This window comes from Python bivittatus, unplaced genomic scaffold (genome assembly GCF_059951505.1).
Source record: "Python bivittatus isolate LINGU-HERP-01145 unplaced genomic scaffold, Pbiv_v1 ctg000140_np1212, whole genome shotgun sequence".
Classification (NCBI taxonomy): Eukaryota; Metazoa; Chordata; class Lepidosauria; order Squamata; family Pythonidae; genus Python; species Python bivittatus.
In genome coordinates this window covers 946,102-967,932 of record NW_028277043.1, presented here as the reverse complement: position 1 = coordinate 967,932, position 21,831 = coordinate 946,102, and the positions used below count along the sequence as shown (strand labels likewise).

The following is a 21,831-nucleotide window of genomic DNA, read 5'->3' as shown; positions in this document are numbered from 1 at the left end:
CAAGATGTGCTTCCAGTAGCTACTCTGAGTTTGCAGATGCTAGGACCAGCCCTGCATTAGGTAGAGGAAGCCACTGCCCCAGGCAGTAGAAGCAATTCTGCCCACTCAGCTGTTCCTCTCAAGCCCTCTGCCCTTCCCATTTCTTGGAGAGATTTGTGGGTGCCACACCCACCCTAAATTAGGTTGTTGCACTCGGCCTGTGATAAAAAACTATGTAGGTAGTCCTTGCTTAACAACCATTCATTTAGCGACCATCTGAAGTTATGACAATGCTGAAAAAAGTTACTTATGACCAGTCCTCACCCTTATAACCATTACAGCATCCCCATGGTCATGTGATCACAATCTGAGTGCTTGGCAACCAGCTTGCACTTATGATGGTTGCAGCATCCTGGTGGCATGTGATTGCCATTTGCAACCTTCCCAGCCAGCTTCCAGCAAGCAAAATCAGTGGGGAGCCGCATGATTTGCTTAATAACCGCATGATTTGCTTAACGACTGCCACAAAAAAAATAATAAAATCGGGTGCGGTCATATGATGACTCACTTAACAACCAATTTTCTGGTCCCTATTGTGGGGATTAAGTGAGGATTACCTATATCCCATTGGGGATGGGGAAATAACAGCCAACCTGGTTGGCTTCTATATGTAGAATGGAGATACCAGAAGTTCAGTAGAAGTTAAACTTTCCTAATTGATCCTTTGGTGTGTTATAGGAACACCCGCTTTGTAAATATTAAATAGCCATTCTCTTGTTTATTAAAGAATTACTGCATTACTTCAGATATTGGCCAGGTTCAGACAGTGGTTGTTGAATGAGCCACAGTGTGTTCAGTTTCCAAGATCTAGCTTTCTCACTTCAGACCCAAATCCTTTTTGTGGATTTAAGTTGATGAGGTAACTGCAACCTGAACTAGACAGAAAAAGCTTGGCCACAACTATCTTCCTTTTCTGGCAACTGGCTGGCCCAACTACTGTAATGCATTAGATGTGAAACTTCCCTTGAAGACTCTCCAGGAGTTGCAGTCTGCTCAAAACTACAGCAGCTCAGCTTTAGTTACTAACCAAGCAAATCACTGAGAACACATTTTTCTGTTATTTAAAGAATTTCAGGAACACTCCGACCATTTCTAAATGGTTTTCACCAGCAAAGTCCTGCACAGCTTGGGGCTCAAGAAATTGAATGAATGTCTGCTTTTGTATCAGTCTGCCTGTGTGTTGCATAATTTTCAGAGCCTCCCTCCAGGTTCTCTTGCTATTTAAGGGTGGGTAGAAACCAGAGAGAAGGAAACCCTCTGGGACTTATGGACAATGAATTAGAAAAGATTCATGGTAGACTGATACTATATATGGTACTTAATACAAAAGGTGGCCACTATATACCTGCAGCTCTCAAATTATTTGAAGCCAAGCCAATAGTGCCCAGCTGGGCCCTTCTCCAATTTTGCACCATTAGAACTTGTACAATCCAAATTTCTACAATCGGCCCTTCAAGTCCCAAAACGTGTTTCTAATGCCACCCTGAGACTAGAGACAGGCCTCGTGAAAGTGGAGGCTAGAGTATGGGTGACCATACTCAACTATTGGCTCAGACAGTCCTTTTTTCCCCCTGGCCTTGCCCCATTAACTATGAGAGATGACTTTCCATATGGAAACAGGCAGTGGCAACTAAAATCTCATCCTAGGGCTTCTCTCCAGGTCTTCTACTCAGCATGGGATATGATCGGGCCAAATCACTCATTAAACAGCATGTAGTAGACACAGAGTGCCAATTGGATCTAGCCAGGACCCCAACCTTTATTGCCAGTGAATCCAACAGGTACTCTGCCTCTCCTATGGCATACTTAACTAAACTCAAAGTACCTAAACATCAGAGGGCCTTTACTCCAGCATGATGTCATACCCTCCCCTCAGCTGCCCTTGAAGACCGATACAGGAAGATTCCTCACCCAGAGAGACAATGACCCTGTGACTCTGGACACGCAGAAACAACAGAGCATGTGCCCTGTGGCATGATTCTTCTAGCATCCCACAAAGCTATTATGATTCACCTGAGAGCTGAAATCACTGTGGGAAAACTTGCAGTTCATCATACAAAAGAGGGATTTAAGCCTCTCTTACCCAGCAATTAATGTTATTGCACATCTGCATTTACTTGAGCACACACACCATGATTAGTATTATTATTCTGTTGTCAATGACCAGCAAAGTAGCTGCAACACTAAAATAACCCATTAAAGCAGGCTCAAATACAATAAGAGCAATAAAAGCGCCATCAAGACTTGCCAATTGAAATTTATGCATGAGAAGCAAACAAAGGAGAACAACATAAAACAAAGCAAAACAAAACAGAGAAAAGGACAATGCAATTTAGTTAAAAGAATAAAGACTTCCTTATGACATCGTTCCAAGATTAGGGCGCCTTAAGCTTCCCTATGGCAATTACTGCCATTCACACACACAAGTGTATAGTTACCATGTACCACATTTCAGGCCAGAACGGGTCATTGAACGAAACGAAACGGTGGTTGCTTCGAACTCGCCTTTTGACTCTTCGTTTAACTTCTTGCTGCTGCATCCATTTTACCTAAAAAATGATCAAAAAAGCTGCATCAGTCCCATTTGCTTTCGCTTTTAAACAGCTGCTTCCTCAGAACAGGATATTTGACATCTCATGTTTGGCTTTTGGCTCATCAGATACCTCCTCAGTGGCTCTCCCCTAAGATAATTAAATAACAACAGAGGCCCAGCCTTAAAAGATCAAAGTGAATCTCATTAATCAGGAAAAGCAATTTCCCAAATCATCAGCAGTAGCTAGATCTTAAAAAGGAGAAAGAGGAAAAGAATTGGTGGGATTCTTGAGATAAGGATCCAAGAAACAAGGGGCCACCAGACAAGGTTCTTGTCCTCATAACTCTCTTCCTCGCATGGTTCCTTTTCTGCAGTTCACAGCTCTGCTTTAGAAATACTCTATGGGAGTCCCTCCTAGGTAGTAGGTAGGGGGTTACAACCAAGATGTTTAAGAGGACGGGGTAGCATTTCAGATTCAGAGGGGAAACTGTGCTGTAGGCTACACCAGGACACTTGGGGGTTTGGAAGTACAAGCAGGCACTTCCACGGCACCGGATGGCAACTCCTTAAACCAAAAACATCTTTTCCCAGGATCACACTGCAGCTGGGAAAAGGTGCAGCAGTTATAAGGAACTACCAACAAATGTGACGGGGATGCTTGCTGGTGCTTTCAAGCACCGTTTTTTCCTTCAAATCCAACGTGTTGCACAGGCCCGGTGCTTAATTTCCCCTCCAAATAATGCCTTCAGATAGTGAGATGGTTTATCTCATGAAAAGTGTTGAAGCTGTGAACATTTCTATCATTTTTCTAAGCAACGGTCTGCCTTCTGTTCCCTTTTTCCCACCTCCCTTCTTTCTACCTTAGAGTCAGTCTTGACTCCTGGCAACTGCCTGGACAAGTCCCTGCAGTTTTCTTGGCAAGATTTTCAGAAGTGGTTGGCCCTGGCCTCCTCCTTCCTAGGGCTGAGAGAGCGCGACTGCCCAAAAGTCACCCAGCTGTTTTGTGCTTTAGGCAGGATTAGAATTCACAGACTCCTGGTTTCTAGCCTGGTGCCTTAACCACTACACCTGGCTCTCTTTCTCTTATATAGGTCTTAATTTCTAACATCCAACACATTTCAGAAAAAAGAAACACAATTTATTTATTGATTTATCATATTCATATAGCCGCCCATCTCACACAAGGTGACTCTGGACGGCGTACAACCATTAAAAAATTACTAATTTTTAGTGATTAGTATGCCTGAGACCGAACAACAATGACAGCTCAAATAAATGTCACAACAAAATACAGTTTCCCTGTTAAAATAATTTCAATCCCTTTTGATCAAAGTCAGAGATAACGCTTCTAGCTCTTGCTGTGCAGCTTTGCTACAACAGCTGTTCTGCAGCTGGAGAGTCCTGTTCACACACTAACAAGATAAATCAAATGATAAATCTCCTGCACATTGAAAACGGGAGGCTAAATATTGTTTATCCGTTATATACATACAAGGATGATAATAAAACTTGGAAATGATGTGATCTTCACCACACAAGTGGAGAAAGGAAATGGGTGTGTTTTTTCCCCCTTTTCCTCCCCAGCTTCAGAGAAAACAACCATAAAATCTGGGATTAAGCTCCAAGGTAAGTAGAATCCCCAAAGGAATGCAGGGAATCTATAATGGACTCTCAGAAAATGAGTCTTATACATAGTTTAGACTCACATTTTGATAGTAATAAATAGGAATTCTTAGGGGGGGAAATGACAACTGTGACCTTTTCAAATGCTGCATGTTTAGCAACTGCTGCAGAACATCACCAGATGTTTAATATGTGCTCAACTGATTCCTGAGTAATTGTTCTAGAGGATCATCAAACATCTAGCCTCAGAACCTTAAAGATATTAAAATCCCTTGCTTGGGCTGTTTGTCTCAAATGGTCTTGCTTTCATCTAGTGTGGTTTATGATGGGGGGGCCTAATAAAAGTAGGGCAGGTTTTTTTTTATAATAATCTCTTCATCTAGATGACCCTTCTTGAGATGCGGGTAGCAGCTTCCAGAATTCCCCAGCCACCATGGCTGGCACTGAAGCCACCGAGGTTGAGAAGAGCTGGTCCAGATGAATGCCTTGCTACACAGCTTCTATCAAGCTGGCCAGAAGTGGAGAGACAAAATGAGTTTGTTCAAAGCTAGGTAAAGGCAAAACACCGCCTACTAAAGACACAGCCATAGAACAACATGGTTGCCCTTAGTTATATGGGCAAATCAGCTTATCAAAGAAGCCTTTCTAGGAGTCCAGAAGAACCACCTGATATATCATGGTCTATCAGTGTTCTTTCCTGATGAAGAAGAGTTCCCTGTAGTATTTTTAGCGATTTATTCCAGGAGTTCACATCTTTTCCTCGGTTTTTACACCCAGCTTTCAACTGGTATCTCAAGGCAGACTCTAAAAAGTAGTTGATTTCTGTTACAATTAATTGAAAGCAAATAAATTTAATCATTCTCCAGACATAAGTAATTTTCCAATTCTGTTGTCTTCCACTGTGCACCATGGATTTATTTATCTAAAATATTTATATATTATCACTCATAGCCTCCTTTTCCAGGTGTTGTGTTATGTTGGAGCACCTTCAACACAACATTGAAAATAAAATAAAGCTAGAGGTAAAAATATAACAGGGGCCATAAATCAGAGAATAGTACCATTGTGAGATATCAAATGTCAAGGTGAATAAAAATGTTTTCAGCATGGATTTCTACAGCATGAAAGTTTGGAGTTCCTCCTCATCAGATTCTGCATCTTTTGCAAGTGTTGAGTTTAAGAGGAACTTTTCCTAAACTAACATCCTGAATTCCTAGCCAGTATATCTAAAGGCTCAGAATGCTATCCCAACAGTGCTGGTGGGCACAACGTTGGAGAAGACATCTTAAGACAATCCAAATCAAAATAAGAATTAAGAAACTGCTAAGAGAAGTTATCCAGGAATGTAGGTTGAGATATCAATGTGCAGATGACCTTTGTTTGATCTCCACAACATGTGATAGTCGATATCCTGAACTGATGCCTGAACAATGGACTAGATGAGGGCCATAAAACTAAAACTCACTCCTGAGAAGATGAAAGTGGCAAGGAACACCATTAATCAACTCAGGCAGTTGCATGAAAGATTTGGTCCCCAGATTGATAAGGATTCAACTAGTTGCAAGCTCCTTCGTCATCAGTTTGCCAGTTCACAGAAAGTTAATGAAGAAGACTCCAGTCTCGCCTTTGGACCACAATAGTTGTAGATGGAAATAGTTCAGCTGCTGGCATTCTTGTAACCCCATCCCTCCTCTTTTCTTTAAAAAAAATCTTGCTAGAGACTCTGTGAGAATCATGCTTGGAAAAGGTGTTATTTTTGGTGTCAGGCAGATGTCAAAGAGCCTGACATTGTATCAGCTGCAACTTTATTTGGTCAGAGATTTAGAGTTAATTATCCAAACTGTGATAACGTATTCTGTTAAACCGTTGCTAAACTGCCCACAGAGAAATTTGCTTTGGGGGGGGGGGACATTGGCACCATCTCAGTTAAATTATTACAATGCATGGTACCTGTGGCTACAACCCAGTTTCAGAAACATCAGTGAGTGCAGAAGACAAGTGCAAAGATACAAATTGGGACTGGGTGGCTGACATAATCATACAAGGCTGTCATCTACAACAGCTTTTAAGTGCATTTAAAGTGTTGGTGTGGATCTTCAAAACTCTGAATGGTTTGGGAGAACATCACTTCTTCTCAACGTCATATGGACCATTAGGTCATCTTTGGAGAGCTTCCTTGAGGTTTCCCCACAAGTTAAGTGGGAAAGAAGATGCCCTGATACCAATGTTGTTATATGTTCCACACCAGTCAAATACATTCTTCTAGTCTGGTTATGTAAATCTGAACAACCCAAACTGGATTAGAATGACAGCATTTATACCTGCACATTTCTTTCCCTGGATTGAATTTTATATAAGCTACTTTAGAGTGGGCATATTGTCATTTTATTCTTTTAATTTTCATCATCTTGATGAACATCAGGATGGGGCTAATCATAGCATACATAATGGGCCACCATGATAAAGAATTAAAACTCGAAGAGGAAACATCAGCAATGTGTGATCATTCAGAGTGTGGCAAATCCATACACGCCAATAAGAATTGGGACTTTTTCCACACTGGCTTTCATGCTTTCCCTTCAGCCATGCTGGAGGGCAGATTCCAAAAAATTCCAGGATCACAAAGGCAATGCCTGTGTGGATCAGGTATAACTGAATCCATAGAGCATGATTTTTAGGTTGCTCCTTTTATTCTGATTTAAGGCAATGGCTTACTCCAGTCAAAATGGCTTTAGTATTATTGTAGGACCACCCAGAGTCATGTCCATGAGACAAGCAGCTATAGAAATTGGAACAACAAACAAATACATACAAAAATTATGCCACCCGTTTTTTAACATCTTCCCAGTCATACTGAACAATTTTATATAAGCTACTTTAGAGTGGGCAGAAATCCAGAAGTTACTTACTCAGTAGCACAATATTGCTACTTAGCAACATGGCTATGCCATGAGAATGTCATCATCGTGGGTCAGCACGACTATCTGCAAAGGTAATCTTGCTGGCCTAAGAAAATTACTGAATGTTTTATTATATATTAGGTTTTATTTATTATGTTGGATTTCTGGTCAATAACCACAATAACATTTTCACTTGAAGGATGTTGGCAAACTCCAGTTTCCATGAGTCATAATCACCATGGCCAACAGAGAGGATTAATGGGAGTCACGATCCATCAACATCTGGAAAGCTGCAGGTTGCTTACTTAAAGCACAGAGATACCGCCTTTGGATACATACTACGCACATAATTTGTAGACAAAAGGCGCTTTTCCTCTTCATTTCTTATGGCATTTTTATCAGCAACATTTCAGTGCATTTATTTCCTTTAAGAATCAATCATGTCCCCAAAAAAGTGCAGAAACCCTCATGTGGTTAATTGGATGCTGATTGCCAGGCTATTTTTAATCCTGTCTAAATGATATGACAGAGGCCAAGAGATGAACAACTTGTGAAAAGAGAATAAAAATTACCTAGGCAATTTGCTTTGGAATATTAACTAAAATAACACTCCAGCCTACCCTTTCCCAAATTGGCAATGTCCTATGGACAGCAACTCCTGGAATTGCTACATTTCAGAGCTGAACAGATTTATTTCTAATTCAGCTATTGGGTATTTGTATTTTAAATTCAGGTTTTCTTTAAAGTGTAGCAGCACGATGAGCTTGCAAGCAGTCCATTTCCCCATTTATAGGATCTCTTACTTCACCATCCTCCCCTCTTCTGAACTTCAGCCGATGCAGAAGGCATTACAATGGAAAGGTGGCTTGGCAGCTTTGCAGCTCTTCCTCCTAGGAACACACTGCACACCCATCAAGGCAGTTCGAGTTAAATTGAACAGGACAATCTGCTAAACATGAGCAAAAAGGCACTTGATCTACTAATTACACTGGCAAATTTCAGGAAGCCTTTGGAATGCAAATGTCTATAAAAACATGCATACATTAGGAAAAAAAATCTCAGCTGTAAAAGCATCCGTTCATTTAGATGACATAAAGTTTACTTACCTTTTCATTCTCCCCTCCCAAACCCCTTATTTATAAGAATTCTCAAGAACCACACAGTATTTTCTCTCCCATTTGAATTCCAGGTGGCATTACTTGTCAGTGTAAGTAAAGGTTTCACCACCATCATTTGCATATTCACACAAACACATTAAATGGAACAGTCAAAGAGTAATCCATCTTCCTAAAATAAACTAAAAATGTACTCCTAGATTATGAAGTCACAATAAAGCCAAGTCCTGAATGCTGCCATGCTAATTTTGGACAGCATGGTTAGGTAAATACTAGTGGTATGCATTGCTATAGAACAATTTAAACACCTGCTTTTCTATTGCAGAAATTCTTCATTTTCACACTAGGAATCTGTCTTGTGTTTCTTTGAAATCTAATACTGCTCTGAAAAGTTAACAGCCCAATGTTTTTCTTCCCATTGATATAGGACACTCAGACAGTTGCCTTTGTTTTTGCTATTGAATAAGATCAAATTACAGAATGGAAGTTTTTCAATTTAATATTTAATATTTAAGCTTTTGAAAAGTACACTGAGTAAAAAGTTGACAGAGAACTTTTATAGATTGGGGTCAGCTGCAAGATTGGGAAGGGTTTTTATCAGAGATCAGTCTAAGTCCCCTTAATGCAATACAAGTGAAGCTGCATTGTCTACTTGCATTAAGGATACAAGCAACAAAGTAGGTTTTGTGTACATACTCTGAGTTTATTTCAGTGTGCAGTATTAGACATATCCTTTTCTGTAAGCACAGAGTTTTCTATAAAAGGTTCTTTAGGGAGAGGATATGGCCCAGAATCAGAGCCAGTTTGGTGTAGTGGTTAAGGTACCAGGGTAGAAAATGGGAGACCATGAGTTCTAGTCCCACCTTAAGCATGAAGCCAGCTGGGTGGCCTTGGGGCAGTCCCTCTCTCTCAGTCCTAGGAAGGTGGCCATGGCAAACCACTTCTGAAAAAGCTTGCCAAGAAAACTGCAGGGACTAGTCCAGGCAGTTGCCAGGAGTCGACATTGACTCAAAGTCATCAAAAAGAAAAAAATATCAACTTGCCCTTGGTTACAAAAATATGGCCTGCAATCCCAGGGGAGACCCATCTACCTACTAGCCAAATGATCATTGTTTCCCTGCTGTTAATGGAAGCAGGAAACCCTTGATCTGCAATGGGTTGCTAAGAAGTAGAAGGAAGCCTCGTTGCTTCCTCCTTCCAGTCACCAATCCCAAACCAAGTTCACTGGGACAGCAGAAGGAAGTGAGACAGGTGTGTGAGAATTTGGAGGTGGACACTCATATGTAACCTCCAACCCACATTCTGCACGGCACTTGCAACCAAAAAAGGTTGTCCACGTCCATGCGACCAAGAAAAAAAACATTTCTAGAGCTCTGTAATGGGGCTTCTGAAGCTTTTCAACAGTGACTATGGTAGAAATTGGGACCCTTCCATATTAGGCCTGTCCACATGTCAGAGTATTTAGAGGCATGGATGTAGCACCTTCTGCAACTCCTTAAATGAAATGTATCTCCTCCTGGAACCAAAGCCGGTAGCAGCTATGGAGGACAACTCACAAAGGACACAGCTGCTTTAGTGTTGCAGACAGGGACTACATCCACTAGCATCAAAATTCTGTTTTGCTTTAAAATTTTTAATTCTGTACAACTCTATTCCATGCTGCGATTATATGGGGACGGGTTAAGGTGGGAATGGAGATTAAGTCTGTCCTCCGTGCATGACCCTCTCTCTGTGAAATGCCTCCCTGCCCTTGGTTTTGAACTGTTAAAATTCTCTCATATAGTTCAAGCTGCACAATAAACAATATGTGTAGCTAAACTCTAAGTGAATTGGTTTCTGGGTTAGGGAACAGTGTCTTCCATTAGAGGCCGTGGGCTGAGTACAGTACCAAGTTCCTAAAATTGGCATCTTCAAATTGTCCCTCCACCCCCAGAAAAAGAATTATAACCAGATGATTTGTATCCTTGGCCAATTGACAAGGAAATATTTATACTCTGCCTCAACTCTTTTTCCCCCTTTATCTTCATCTGATTGAAAAACAGCAGCCCAGATTTTCAATAATCTTGCAGAAGCCCAACATTGTAACACAAGTGGATCCTCCTCCTCTCTTCCTCCCCGGTAAAGCTTTTGATGCAAGCTTTACAGGAACAGATGGATCACTTGTGAAGATTGTTGATGTTGAACTCAACCTAGTGTCTTTCATCAATGACTTTGAAGAGAGAGAGAGAGAAAAAAAAAAGAATAGAAAAATAGAGCCTGTGCGCTGAGAAGAAAGGAAACCATGTTTTCTTCTCCTTCCGGGTTCATAATATTTGTCCTGCTTTCTGTCTATTACTTTTTTTTTAGGAATTCCAGTAAGGACAGCTTGGAATTAAAAAGGTGTCTTGGAAACCTCCCAAAATGAAGAGTGGGGCAAGAATAAGTGATTGGCAAACGTTATTGGACAAAGCAGAATCTGAATAAATGATTTTTGTGTTTCAAAATCTTCATGCAAATCAAAGGGAAAAGGACATATTATCTGTTTGCTTCTGTGTTAATAATCCACCACAAGGTTGGAATGCCCTGCAGCAAAGATAAAGGGATGTACAATTCAATCCAAAAGAGGAATGACAGACTAGCCAAAAAATCCCCCAAGGACAAAATACTCAACCAGTAGAGCACATCATAACCCTCTTTCTTCAAAGACAATTAGACCTAATTAGCATCTTTTTAATTCAATCCACAGTAGTACAAAAACAACTGTTCATCAATGAGAGAAATATGAAATATTCCAGAATTATCATATGGCCCTAAAGAAGTCTTTTAAATAGTCTTTTTTGGCAGGTCAATTTGGGAAATGTTCCAGTATCACTTAGTGGCTCTCTAAATGTAGAATTTTAGCGATTATTAGTTAAAAAAATCATCATCGCTGGCTATTTGTGCCCTAGCTACTTATTATTAATATTACATACCTTACCAAGGTATAGTACAAAGCAAAAGAAAACACAATAGTTATACAATTCTGTCCAATAAAATGAGTTCGTAACTTAACAGCCAACCCTATAAAACCAGTATTTATAATACAAATCAAACTCAACAGCCATAAATAATTAAAAGAACACCCCATGAAACAGCAGAGCACACGTACATACATAATTAATATAAAGCAAACATTAACCTGAAAACTACCAATCTTAATGAGAACAGAATAAAATAACTAGGCCCCATTCTAATATACTAGTCGAATAAAAAGTTATTTAACTCTTTTTAAAAGTCATCAGAATTTCACAAAAGTAGCCATAAGGAGAGAGTTGATCCCACAGTCATGGGACAATGTCCCTGAAAGCATGAAGCCTTGGAGAATGTGACCCTGGAATGAGGAACAGAGAGAAGACCCTGCCCAAAGGAACATAAGAAAGAAACAGGGTTGTAGGGAGAAATATGGGCCAACAGATCAAGGGAGACTGTAACCAAACAGCATTAAACACAAGCACCAGCTTGGACAGGGAACCAGTACAGAGTCCTGCAATATAACAAAATATGAGAATAGCCTGGAAGGTCCAAAACAGTCCCAATGGCTGTTCTGGACTAGGATTAGGGCTAGAGAGAGGAACTGGGGACACCTACCAGGAGATCTCTGCAATAATCTTAAGTATGAATCAATCAAAACATGTCCCAATAAAGCCATAGTCCCTTCCATCAACACCCTTCTCCTGATTCTAATGAACTCACAAGAGAATTTGTGTCACAGTCAGCTGATTATCAGTCAAGACCCCAAGACCATAGGCAGAGGGAACTGGGATGATCCAGGAGCCTGGAAAGCAGCGGGGGGAAACACAAGAGAGGATGGAAAGACAATTTTTGTGTTATCCATATGCAACTTGAGGACATCCAAGACAAAATGCTCCTGAGATATTCTGTCACAGCTGACAATGCATCATCATCAAGGATGACAAAAGACTGACAGACCATGGTTTCATCTGGATAACTGTGTTACTGAAAATCTGGGCAGCCAGGACTGATTCCTGAGGGACAGCTGCAATAAGGGAAAATTCCTGGCATTGTAAGCCAACATGGAATACTGCAGAAGAAGACCTAAGACTTGAATCAAACCAGCACTCAGCCAATGTACCCAAGGATCATAACCTAGACAGCAACTTAGTTGGTGGACAAGACTAGCAAATGCTGATTCAGGGCCAAAAGAACCAGCACCAATGTGAGGAGTTGGGACTTGGTCAGCAGAATATCATTCTGAGCTGAATAGCCTGTTTGATTGACATGGATCAAGGAGCCCATTAGAAGGCAAATAAGGAATCAATTTGACACAGCAACTCTCTCAAGAACCTGGACTAAATAAAGAAAGCAGACGTACAGGCTGATAACCAAGACACAAAGAGGTATTCAAGGAAAGGTGTTTTTTCCCCCCCAATAAAGAACTAGACAGTCTGTCTGGGAAACTGCAAGAGAAAAAAGGACAATTCACCAAGCAGATAACACAGAAAAAGGTAGAAACATGGGAGGGAAGATTTAGCCAGGGAGCTGGTATGTGGGAACCTCTTCTACTGTATGGTTGGTTGGACCACTACCTCCAAAACAGGAATCCATTCAAATGCAGAGGGAGAAGATAAGAAGGGTGGCAAAGGACAGCTAGTGGAAAGAAAGGAATAAGCAGTATTCACCCTCTTATTAAAGCTTTCTCCCAAGCTCTCAGCTGAAAGAGCAGAGCTGAGAGACAACATATTCCCCACTTCAGTGACAGATAGTGCCAACAGAAAATAAAAGGTGGAGAAACGCTGACGAGAAGTCCTAGCTGGAGACTGAATAGCAGCTTGAAATAAAGCCTCCTTTGCCTCGCATGGATGATAAAAATAATTAGCCATGGCTATTCTGTGCATGGCCACAGCCTATTTATTTAATTAATTAAACCTCAGAACCACCTATGCTTCAGGTGCAGTCACATTTTCATCCAGCACCATGATTTCCTACCCATCCATTTACTGGATTAACTAAAAGTGACTGGATTTGCTACACACAGTTACCCATAAACCTCGGTTTACAGACTATACAAATGACTACATTCACTGAACATGCTAACACAAAAACCAAACACATCCTATTCTGGCTAAGCCAAATCTGGCTTATGTGCTGTACATACATACATACCCACTGTGGTATTCCCTTTCAGGATAAGCAAGGTTATAAACAGTGCAGACATACAGAAATAGTAATTCAGAGAAATTAAAGGCAGAGGGGGAGGAAGGGAAGGGAAGGGAAGGGAAGGGAGGGGAAGGGAAGGGAAGGGAAGGGAAGGGAAGGGAAGGGAAGGGAAGGGAAGGGAAGGGAAGGGAAGGGAAGGGAAGGGAAGGGAAGGGAAGGGAAGGGAAAGGAAAGGAAAGGAAAGGAAAGGAAAGGAAAGGAAAGGAAAGGAAAGGAAAGGAAAGGAAAGGAAAGGAAAGGAAAGGAAAGGAAAGGAAAGGAAAGGAAAGGAAAGGAAAGGATAAATACATGGAAGGGAAGGGGAAGGGGAAGGGGAAAAAGGAAAAAGGAAAAAGGAAAAAGGAAAAAGGAAAAAGGAAAAAGGAAGAAAGGAAAATAGCTAAAACTGCCTTACATCAATAGCATTGGCTATATCTCTCTGTATTTTTCTATCCTTGCAAACCATCTTTGGTTCCACCACACCCATACATTGATTCATACATTGCCTTTTGTTTAAGAAAAGCAGAGCCACAGAGTAGGTACGTTTTACAACACCTTTCAACAACACACAACACAAAAATCAGGAACATAGCATACATGGAAATGAAATTAGGGCATGACCCATCAAGTATAATTTGGCCTTCCACCGATTTTCTGTTACTTGGTGGACTTCCCTTCATTTTGGAACCTGGAGTCACGTTGGTCATGGCCTTCATGGTAGGTGATATTGGTACCAGACCCATGTACCTTTGGATCCATTCTGAGGAAGTTGTGTGGACCTCTGCTGTTGAACGTTGATCTTTTAATCGTCTTGCTGTGATGGAAGTGATAATAGTCTTCCAAGCTCCCAACCTGTAACAATCAATGTGCAAAAACAAGTCACGAAACTAACCAATTCAGGTATTTATTTTCTTCAACTTACATGTAAATCAGAGATGCAGAAAATACTGAAATGGATTTTTTTCTGTTGTCTTAAATCAGCCTTCCTCCACCTCATGATCTTCAGATCCCTTGATGCTAGAATTCCTAGAATTACCAGACAGCATGGACAAACACAGTCACAACTATGCTAGTGCATGAGAATGAATGCAAAATCCATAGATGGATGATATTTTTGTTGTACCCAATAGGGGCAACAGAAAAGAATTTGTGGAGCTTTTGAATTCTACAAAATGAGGGGTGTGAAAAATATTTTGAGCTTCAAACACTTGTTTCAAATTCAAAACAAGCTGATCTGACCTCACTGGATGTGTTTCAGTGCTATTCCAACTGTTCCAGAAATGTTTCAAGCTTGAAATAGCATTGTTTCCAGTTCTAAACTGAATTTGAAAGGGGTCTGTTTTGAGCTTGGAACAATTCTAGAATGGCTGGCACAGCATTGGAACACTGTCTGGTGAAGTTGGACAGCAGTCTTGAAGTTGGAACACCGCATTTCAAGCTTGAATCTTCTCAAATTCTCAATGTTTTGCACATTATAATGCAAAACATTTTGAGCTGGAAATGCCCCATTTGGAGCTCACTATAGCTGTTTCCAATTTGAAAACAACTATTCCAATCTCATAGGCTGTGTTCTGATGTCATCCCAGTATTTTGAGCTAAAAGCCAATGTTGCTTTCAGCTTGGAACATTCATCTTGGAGTCAAAACACTTCTTGGAGCAGCATCAGAACGTGATCTGTAAGGTCAGAACAGCTCGTCTGGAACTTGAAATATTTTGAATTTTTTGGACCAAAAATACAAAGGATGGGAAAAAGGCAAGGAAGATCAAAATCAGGCCAAAGGTCACAACCATAAGGTCTGCAATTTAAAATCAGGAAAGGTTATGATGGCTGTGATCACTCAACAGGCTTAACCAGATCAGGTAAAGACTGAATAGATAATTCATAGACATTCTAGGCTTTGTTAGTGTTAAACTTAATTAAATTCAGCCCAACCTGCTTGGTTAGTCAATGATTCATTCTTTTGTGCAAATTCAGAAAATGGATTAAATGAATAATACCAGATTAAGGTCTTGTGCGAATGCAGCTTACATGTACCCCCAATACATTTGGCAGGAGATCAGGTTAGGAAAAGCTGCCCTTAAATAAAGAGAGATCTGATTAAACATGATTGATTATGTGCCATCTAGTTGTTTTTGACTTCTAGAGAACACATAGATAAAGCATGATTATTAGACTTACATTCAGTCAACTTTTTTTTTAAAAAAGGACATAATATTAATTTAATATATCTTAGTAGACAACAATTTGGCCTGAAATATTTATTTAGTAAAAAGATCATAAAATAAAATATGCATAATGAGGTTTAACTCCTCATTGAGACAAATACAAAACTGTACCTAAAATATCCTGGGAACAGTCATAAAGATTTAAAGACAGTGATGGAAATTTAATTGTATTCCCCCTACTAAAGGGGAAATAACATCCACCCAACAGAATAGATTCCCTCTCTTCTGGAGAATCCTCACTATTGTTCTTGTATGTTCTTCATCCTCCTTCCACCCATTTTCTTCACAGAGTTGAAAGCGCAGAGGGTGAGGAGATAATGGGGAACATCTACTCCGCAAAGAGAAGCCCCATCATCTAAAGCTGAGGGACTTTAATAGCATGTGCTTGTCATACATTAGTTGTTTAAACCTTGATGTTGAGCATTGGGAATGCTTCAATGTAAAATGTGGGTCTGCAGCTACCTTCTTTTCCTTCTGGGGAACTCTGGAGAATGAGCTAATTCTCTTTGGGCACTGCTGTTCCACAGGTATGATTACTTGCCCCAGCCTGACTGTTTGCACATTTGCACTGCCTCCAAAGATCAGTTCTGCCACCGTATTTAAGTTAATCTCCTTGGACTGTCTAGGACTGAGTCCAACCGGAACCAAGATAGAGAGGCTGTCTAATCTGGTCAAAGGCGTGTGTGAATAGATAAATTCAAAATTTTAGCCTCTTACTAGAAGAATGAGCCAAACCGAAATTGGGGGGGGGGGGGGAAGAAAAGAAAAAAATTCAGAGCTTCATACAACAAAGTTAACCTTTGTTGTTCTCCAGCTCTGTTATAGCAACAAAATCTGCTTCATCTGAAAAATAGCCCCCAAAGTTACAAAGCAGGCAAGAACTCGGAATCAAAACCCTCAGAAAAACCATCTGGCCCTCACAGGTGCACCCATCTGAGAAGAAGCTAAAGGCCATGGTTATTTTGTTGGTGTGGCAAGGATCTGGACACTGATTCCGGGAAAATGGGTTGTAAAGTACAACAACCCCACCGCTTATAGAAACATTGATGTTCTCCAGGCCAACAGCTGCAAGGGCAATCATTGTAACCCTCTAAATCAGTGTTCCTCAACCTCAGCAACTTTAAGATGTGTGGACTTCAACTCCACACATAGCATAGCCATAGCTGGCTGGGGAATTCTGGGAGTTGAAGTCCACACATCTTAAAATTGCTGAGGTTGAGGAACACAGCTCTAAATTATTTAAGAGTGAAACAAAGTCATCACAACTTTATCCAATGGAGAGAAGAGGAGAAAAGAACAAAACCCCAGTGTCAGTCAAGTTAGCCATCTAGCCAAATCCATAGGTTCTGTAGTGTGTGCACCTTCAGGGAGGTTTCTTAGTTGTATTGATCCACTAAAAGTTCAGTCTTATACACATTTACCAGGGAATAGGCTTCATTGAGAACCATGAACCTTAATTTTGATTGGAGGTATATCAGACTGCATTATAGAACTTTATTTGTCTGTCAGATTTATATCCTGCCTTTCATTTAGAAGCTCAAAGCAGCAACCATAAACACCCTTCTTCCAATTTTTCTCTACCCCCCCCCCCCGGCAGGTTGGGCTGAAAGAGAGTGACTAGCCTAAAGTCACTCATTAAGTTTCCATGGCTGGAATCTGGCTTTCTGCATACATCTGTATTGGAATAAATAAACCATTAATACAAAAGGAAAACAAATATTTCATTTTTTGATAATGTAGGCATATGTCATAACAGTTTTATCTTCATGGACTGCTGTGGGCAGAAGGAGGTAGATAGGTGGGATTATATAATGCACTAAAGTACAATTTTTTTAGCCATTGTTTATTGGCTAAACCACAACTGATTGAGTTCATACAACACACTAAGCCATAAACCATGGTTTAATAATTGCCTTCCTATAGCGTGCTAAGCCAAACCTAAACAAACCAAGTTAGCATGATGGGCAAACCCAGTCATGTTGAGGTTTGTAGCACCCTGGAACAAAAGGAGTCAGGGAAATGCTTTATCTAACGCACACACACAGCCCACTTGCTTCCAGTTCCCATATGACACTAGTCATTCCCTACCTGGTACCTTCCAGATGTTTTGGACTACACTGCCTATCTTTCCCAGTCATTTGGTGCAATCGAGGAGACTAAACTAACAAGAATACATTTTATTTCTGAACCAGTTCAATTCCACTAATACAGGGATGAGAAACTGATTGTTACTCTCTCATGGATAATCAGGGAACTGATGCTGGTAATGCAAGGAATTAGAATCCAGCATACCAGCAAAGATGTATTTGTTGAACCATGGTTTACTGAATAAATCAGAATCATTTTGGTTTTGCGCAGCGTGCAAATCCTACCATACACCCCCACCCCATTTGGCTGAAGGAGTGGGAGATAAACACATACCATTATTTTTTTTTTCACTTTCTTTTTTTAAGGGGCAGTATGTTATTCAAAAGTTGCACTTTGTTTCTCCACCAAAGTTGTTTTAAGTTTGGAGTTTGTCCTTCTTTTTTAAAAAAGGTAACAATCAATGCAGACAGAATGTAACTGTAATCCTCCAAGACTCTTTAGCAGAGTGCCAGAAGCAAGTTTGAGCCTTGCTTAGCTGAATTCTTACCTCCCAAGAAGTAAAGGTTATAAATAAGCAGAGAAATACATATCTATATTTAGCCTGCAGAATGGTGTCTAGCGCACTCTAAAAAGCAAAATCCCCAAATGAGTTATGAAAAATAAAATGTCAATGCCTCCATTCATGCAACTGAACCATAAACCAGCCAGCCACATTTTAACCTAACACATTGTGTAAGCCTAAACTAGGTGGTTGGCCCATAATTCAGTATGTTGTGGGAATCTGAAAAAATGGGTTAAAAAAAACAAACATGTTTCAATTCAACCTAGACAGATATGTAGGAGGGTTTTCACTCTGGGTCTTTTCTGCTACAACCTGGGCTGAATGAGTTGCCCCATCAGCTGTTTGCACTAGAAAGCAAGCTTCAACTTCTACAAATGGGTCATTCCTTCTAAAGCAAAGAGAGTATGCTTGGTTTAGAAATGCAGCAGGGGACAAAGGGTTAACAGCCTTGCAACTAGCCCACATTCAGATATAGATTGGGAAATGGTCCCCCCATTGGGATCTGCTTTCAAAATCAATTCAATAAATTGTTCATGTAAAGAAGGACTCAGGATAAGCATCTGTTGAGCCTTCCACAGAACAACCCTCTGTCTGAAGGAATGTCCCATCCAGGTCCACTTGAACGAACCAGAAAGCTCTGGAGACCTGAATGCCACCACTCAGAGTTAGCACCCTAAGAGCAGACAGAACAGCTAGAGATCACCTGGTTTCAATTCATCCACTATGGTGAAATGGATTACATTCAACTTGCCCCTGGTTCTAAGTTTGCATTTTTGGTATAAATTTAACTATGACAAGTTTTATGCAATACTGTGTTTGTTTGGGGTTCTTTGGACAGCCAGCGGAGCTCTCCAAAGTCCTGGAGACCCTGACATTCAATCAGCTGCTGTTAAATTAGCTCCCCAGTGTTTCTACTCCTTGTCTTGTTAGTTCTCTGCACCTTCTCCTTGTTAGTTCTCCCATATCTACTCCCATTTGCCTTGTTAGGACATTAGTTACCCTCGACTTTTGATCGATTTTCCCATATCATGCTCAGCAATCTATAAGCTTTCAACCCCAAATGGAGCAAAATATTAAGGGAACCAGATTTTTTTTTTTAAATGTCCACAATGACAAATGGGCACCACGCAACTCATGTTCTGTCTTTTCACTGTGCTGGTTGCATGGTGCTGCAACAAACTATATCTGGGAATTTGCAAAATTAAATATTTACATCTCCTCCAGAAAAACAATTGCAGAGAAAAAAAAATCAAGCTAAAAAACAAAAGGGAAGATGTGGAGTCCTTGGGGTTCTCTGAGCTTGGTTGTTTTCTTGCAAGCATTTCATTACCTGGCTAGGTAACATCTTCAGGGCTAGAATGGAGTGGGGTTTGCTCTCAGTTAATATACAGTGGCTTGCCCTCCCAAGTGTTGGTGGGGGTGGGGGTGGGGGGTTGGGGGTTTTTTTGGTAGTTCCTTGATTAGGGTATTGCTGGTGAAGAGATGTTCTGGTCTTTTGTTTCCTTTTTATTGACTCTTTTGAATAGTGTGTAGGTGTTGTTTATCTCTATGTGCCTGTTGATGGCTGCCTTGTCTTCCAGGAATTCCCTCCCATTTTTGGATTTAGCTTGGTCTAAAATGCTGACAGCAATTATCACCCAGATAAGCAGAGATTAACACCAAGATTAACACCAGACAAACAATCAAGCCGTAAACAATACCCTAATCAAGCAACTACCAGAGGGGGAAAAACACACACACCCAGCAACACTGGCAGGGCGTGCCACAGTATATAAACAGAGAGCAAACCCCACTCCCTCCTAGCACTGAAGATGTTGCCTAGCCGGGTAACGAAACATTTGCAAGAAAACAACCCAGCTCAGAGAACCCCAAGGACTCCACAGTTCAACCCTGAGCTACATATATTATCTTCAAAAGGGAAGGTGAATACATCAATCCATCGTTTTTCAGGCTTTCTGACTGAGCCACCCATTGTGTTAAACTATGGTTTAATTGTGGCTTGTTGAACAAACCACAGCCATATGCCTGAGTTGACAAATCACGGGGGCTGGGTTAGCATAAATTAAGCCAAAACCTAGCAAGCCATACAAGAGTTCAGCCAAGTAATGTGCAGCTTCTATTTTAATGTGAAATAGAAGGGAGGCCCATGTCTTAGTAGCAAAGTCATGTGAAGGATCAGCAATTGGTCAGAGTTTCTTTCTTAACCTTCCTGGGAAGTTCCTTTTGCAGCAGCCCAGCCTTGTAACCCCAACTGCACACTTATTCACAATCATTTTCCTGCTTTGCTAATTTGCCTGCTGACTTGCTCCTGCGTTTCAGGAGACAACCAACAGTTCTGCCCTTTCCAACTTGTCTCTGCAGGTTGAACCAAGTTGTTTCTACCACAACAAAGGTCACAGAAGTCAATGTTAGAAGTTCTGTGAGATGATGTGCTTGTAGCTGTAATTGGCATAACCTGTTTTTGCTTTGCACAGGCTGAAAGTCATGTTTTATAAGGTCATGGAAAATCTGAGCATATATCTGTCTATGCTGACATCAGGAATGAGTTTTTATCATTTTTTTTTTTACACAATATAGACTACTATTTATGTGTACATACAAGCCACACAAGCCAGTTTTTGCAATGCCTCTTCTGTTGTCTCTCTTTTGTTAGTAATTTATTTCTGCAGTACTACCTTCCTGATCCCCTGCTGGTAGAGTTTACATTTTCCCGTCTTTATTATGTTCATTTAGTTCTAAACTCTAAATCTAGTTCTAATCTGCAATCCCTGGGGTCTTCATTTTTAGTATAAATTAAATTCATAAACAATCAAGGCAAAGGAAGCATTCACATTCTCCACCACCCGCAAAGAGCTATGCGGTTCTCTATGTTTGTCATTTCTAAGTTGTAAACGCAAGATTGGAAATGCACCACTAACAAAAGAGTGCAGGAAAATAAGCAGCCGGAGAGGCCAAAAGAGGAAAAAATTATTCAAGGCCAAAGAAAAAGACCCAGCATCATAGAAACATAGTTTCCTTTAGGCACAGATGTCTGCAGCAAGGCCCTGTTCTAAGAAACAGATGAAGAAATAATTCAAGGAAGGTTTTCTAAAAAATTGAGAAAAGGCACCTGGGAATCCCAGCTGGAATTATTTCCAAAGTCTGCCTGGAATCTCCTCTCTCTACCAGGCCAATTGTTTTCAGTAAATTCATCTGGTTGTTAGTCTAACTAATAGTCCATTTAGCCCAGGTCTATCTGATCTGGCAGCAGTTCTCAAGTGCTCAATAAAACACTTCCAAGTGAACTCATTGAATAGATCTCTGAAAGCTCTATCATCAAAGGACTGTGTAGTGGGCACGCTGAAAGTTTTTCTAACACATGCAAGCTTAGACAGTTTTAAGCTTTCGTGTGGTTGGTTTCAGCTTCGTGTGGCATGTGAACCCAAGCATTAAGACTTGTACCCCAAACCAGTGTTAAAAAAAAGTCATGGTGCACCTCAGCCTTGCTCAGCCTAGGCAGTCTCCAAATACATGAATTTTAACTTCCAGAATTCTTAGCAATAGACATGTTTGCAGAGGAATTTTGGAAGT

At 40.6% G+C, this 21,831-nt stretch overlaps 1 protein-coding gene across 1 annotated transcript in view; it reads right to left on the bottom strand.

Annotated features, from left to right (window-relative positions):
* Nucleotides 1-21,831, bottom strand: part of PCSK6 (proprotein convertase subtilisin/kexin type 6) — an 86,365-nt gene that overhangs the window by 57,704 nt on the left and 6,830 nt on the right. Inside the window, exons 2-3 of the mRNA XM_088136406.1 lie at nt 14,133-14,237; nt 2,478-2,588 (exon numbers count right to left, since the gene is read on the bottom strand). Coding sequence (XP_087992532.1) covers nt 2,478-2,588; nt 14,133-14,237 — 216 coding nt within the window. The remainder of the gene's footprint in view (nt 1-2,477; nt 2,589-14,132; nt 14,238-21,831) is intronic.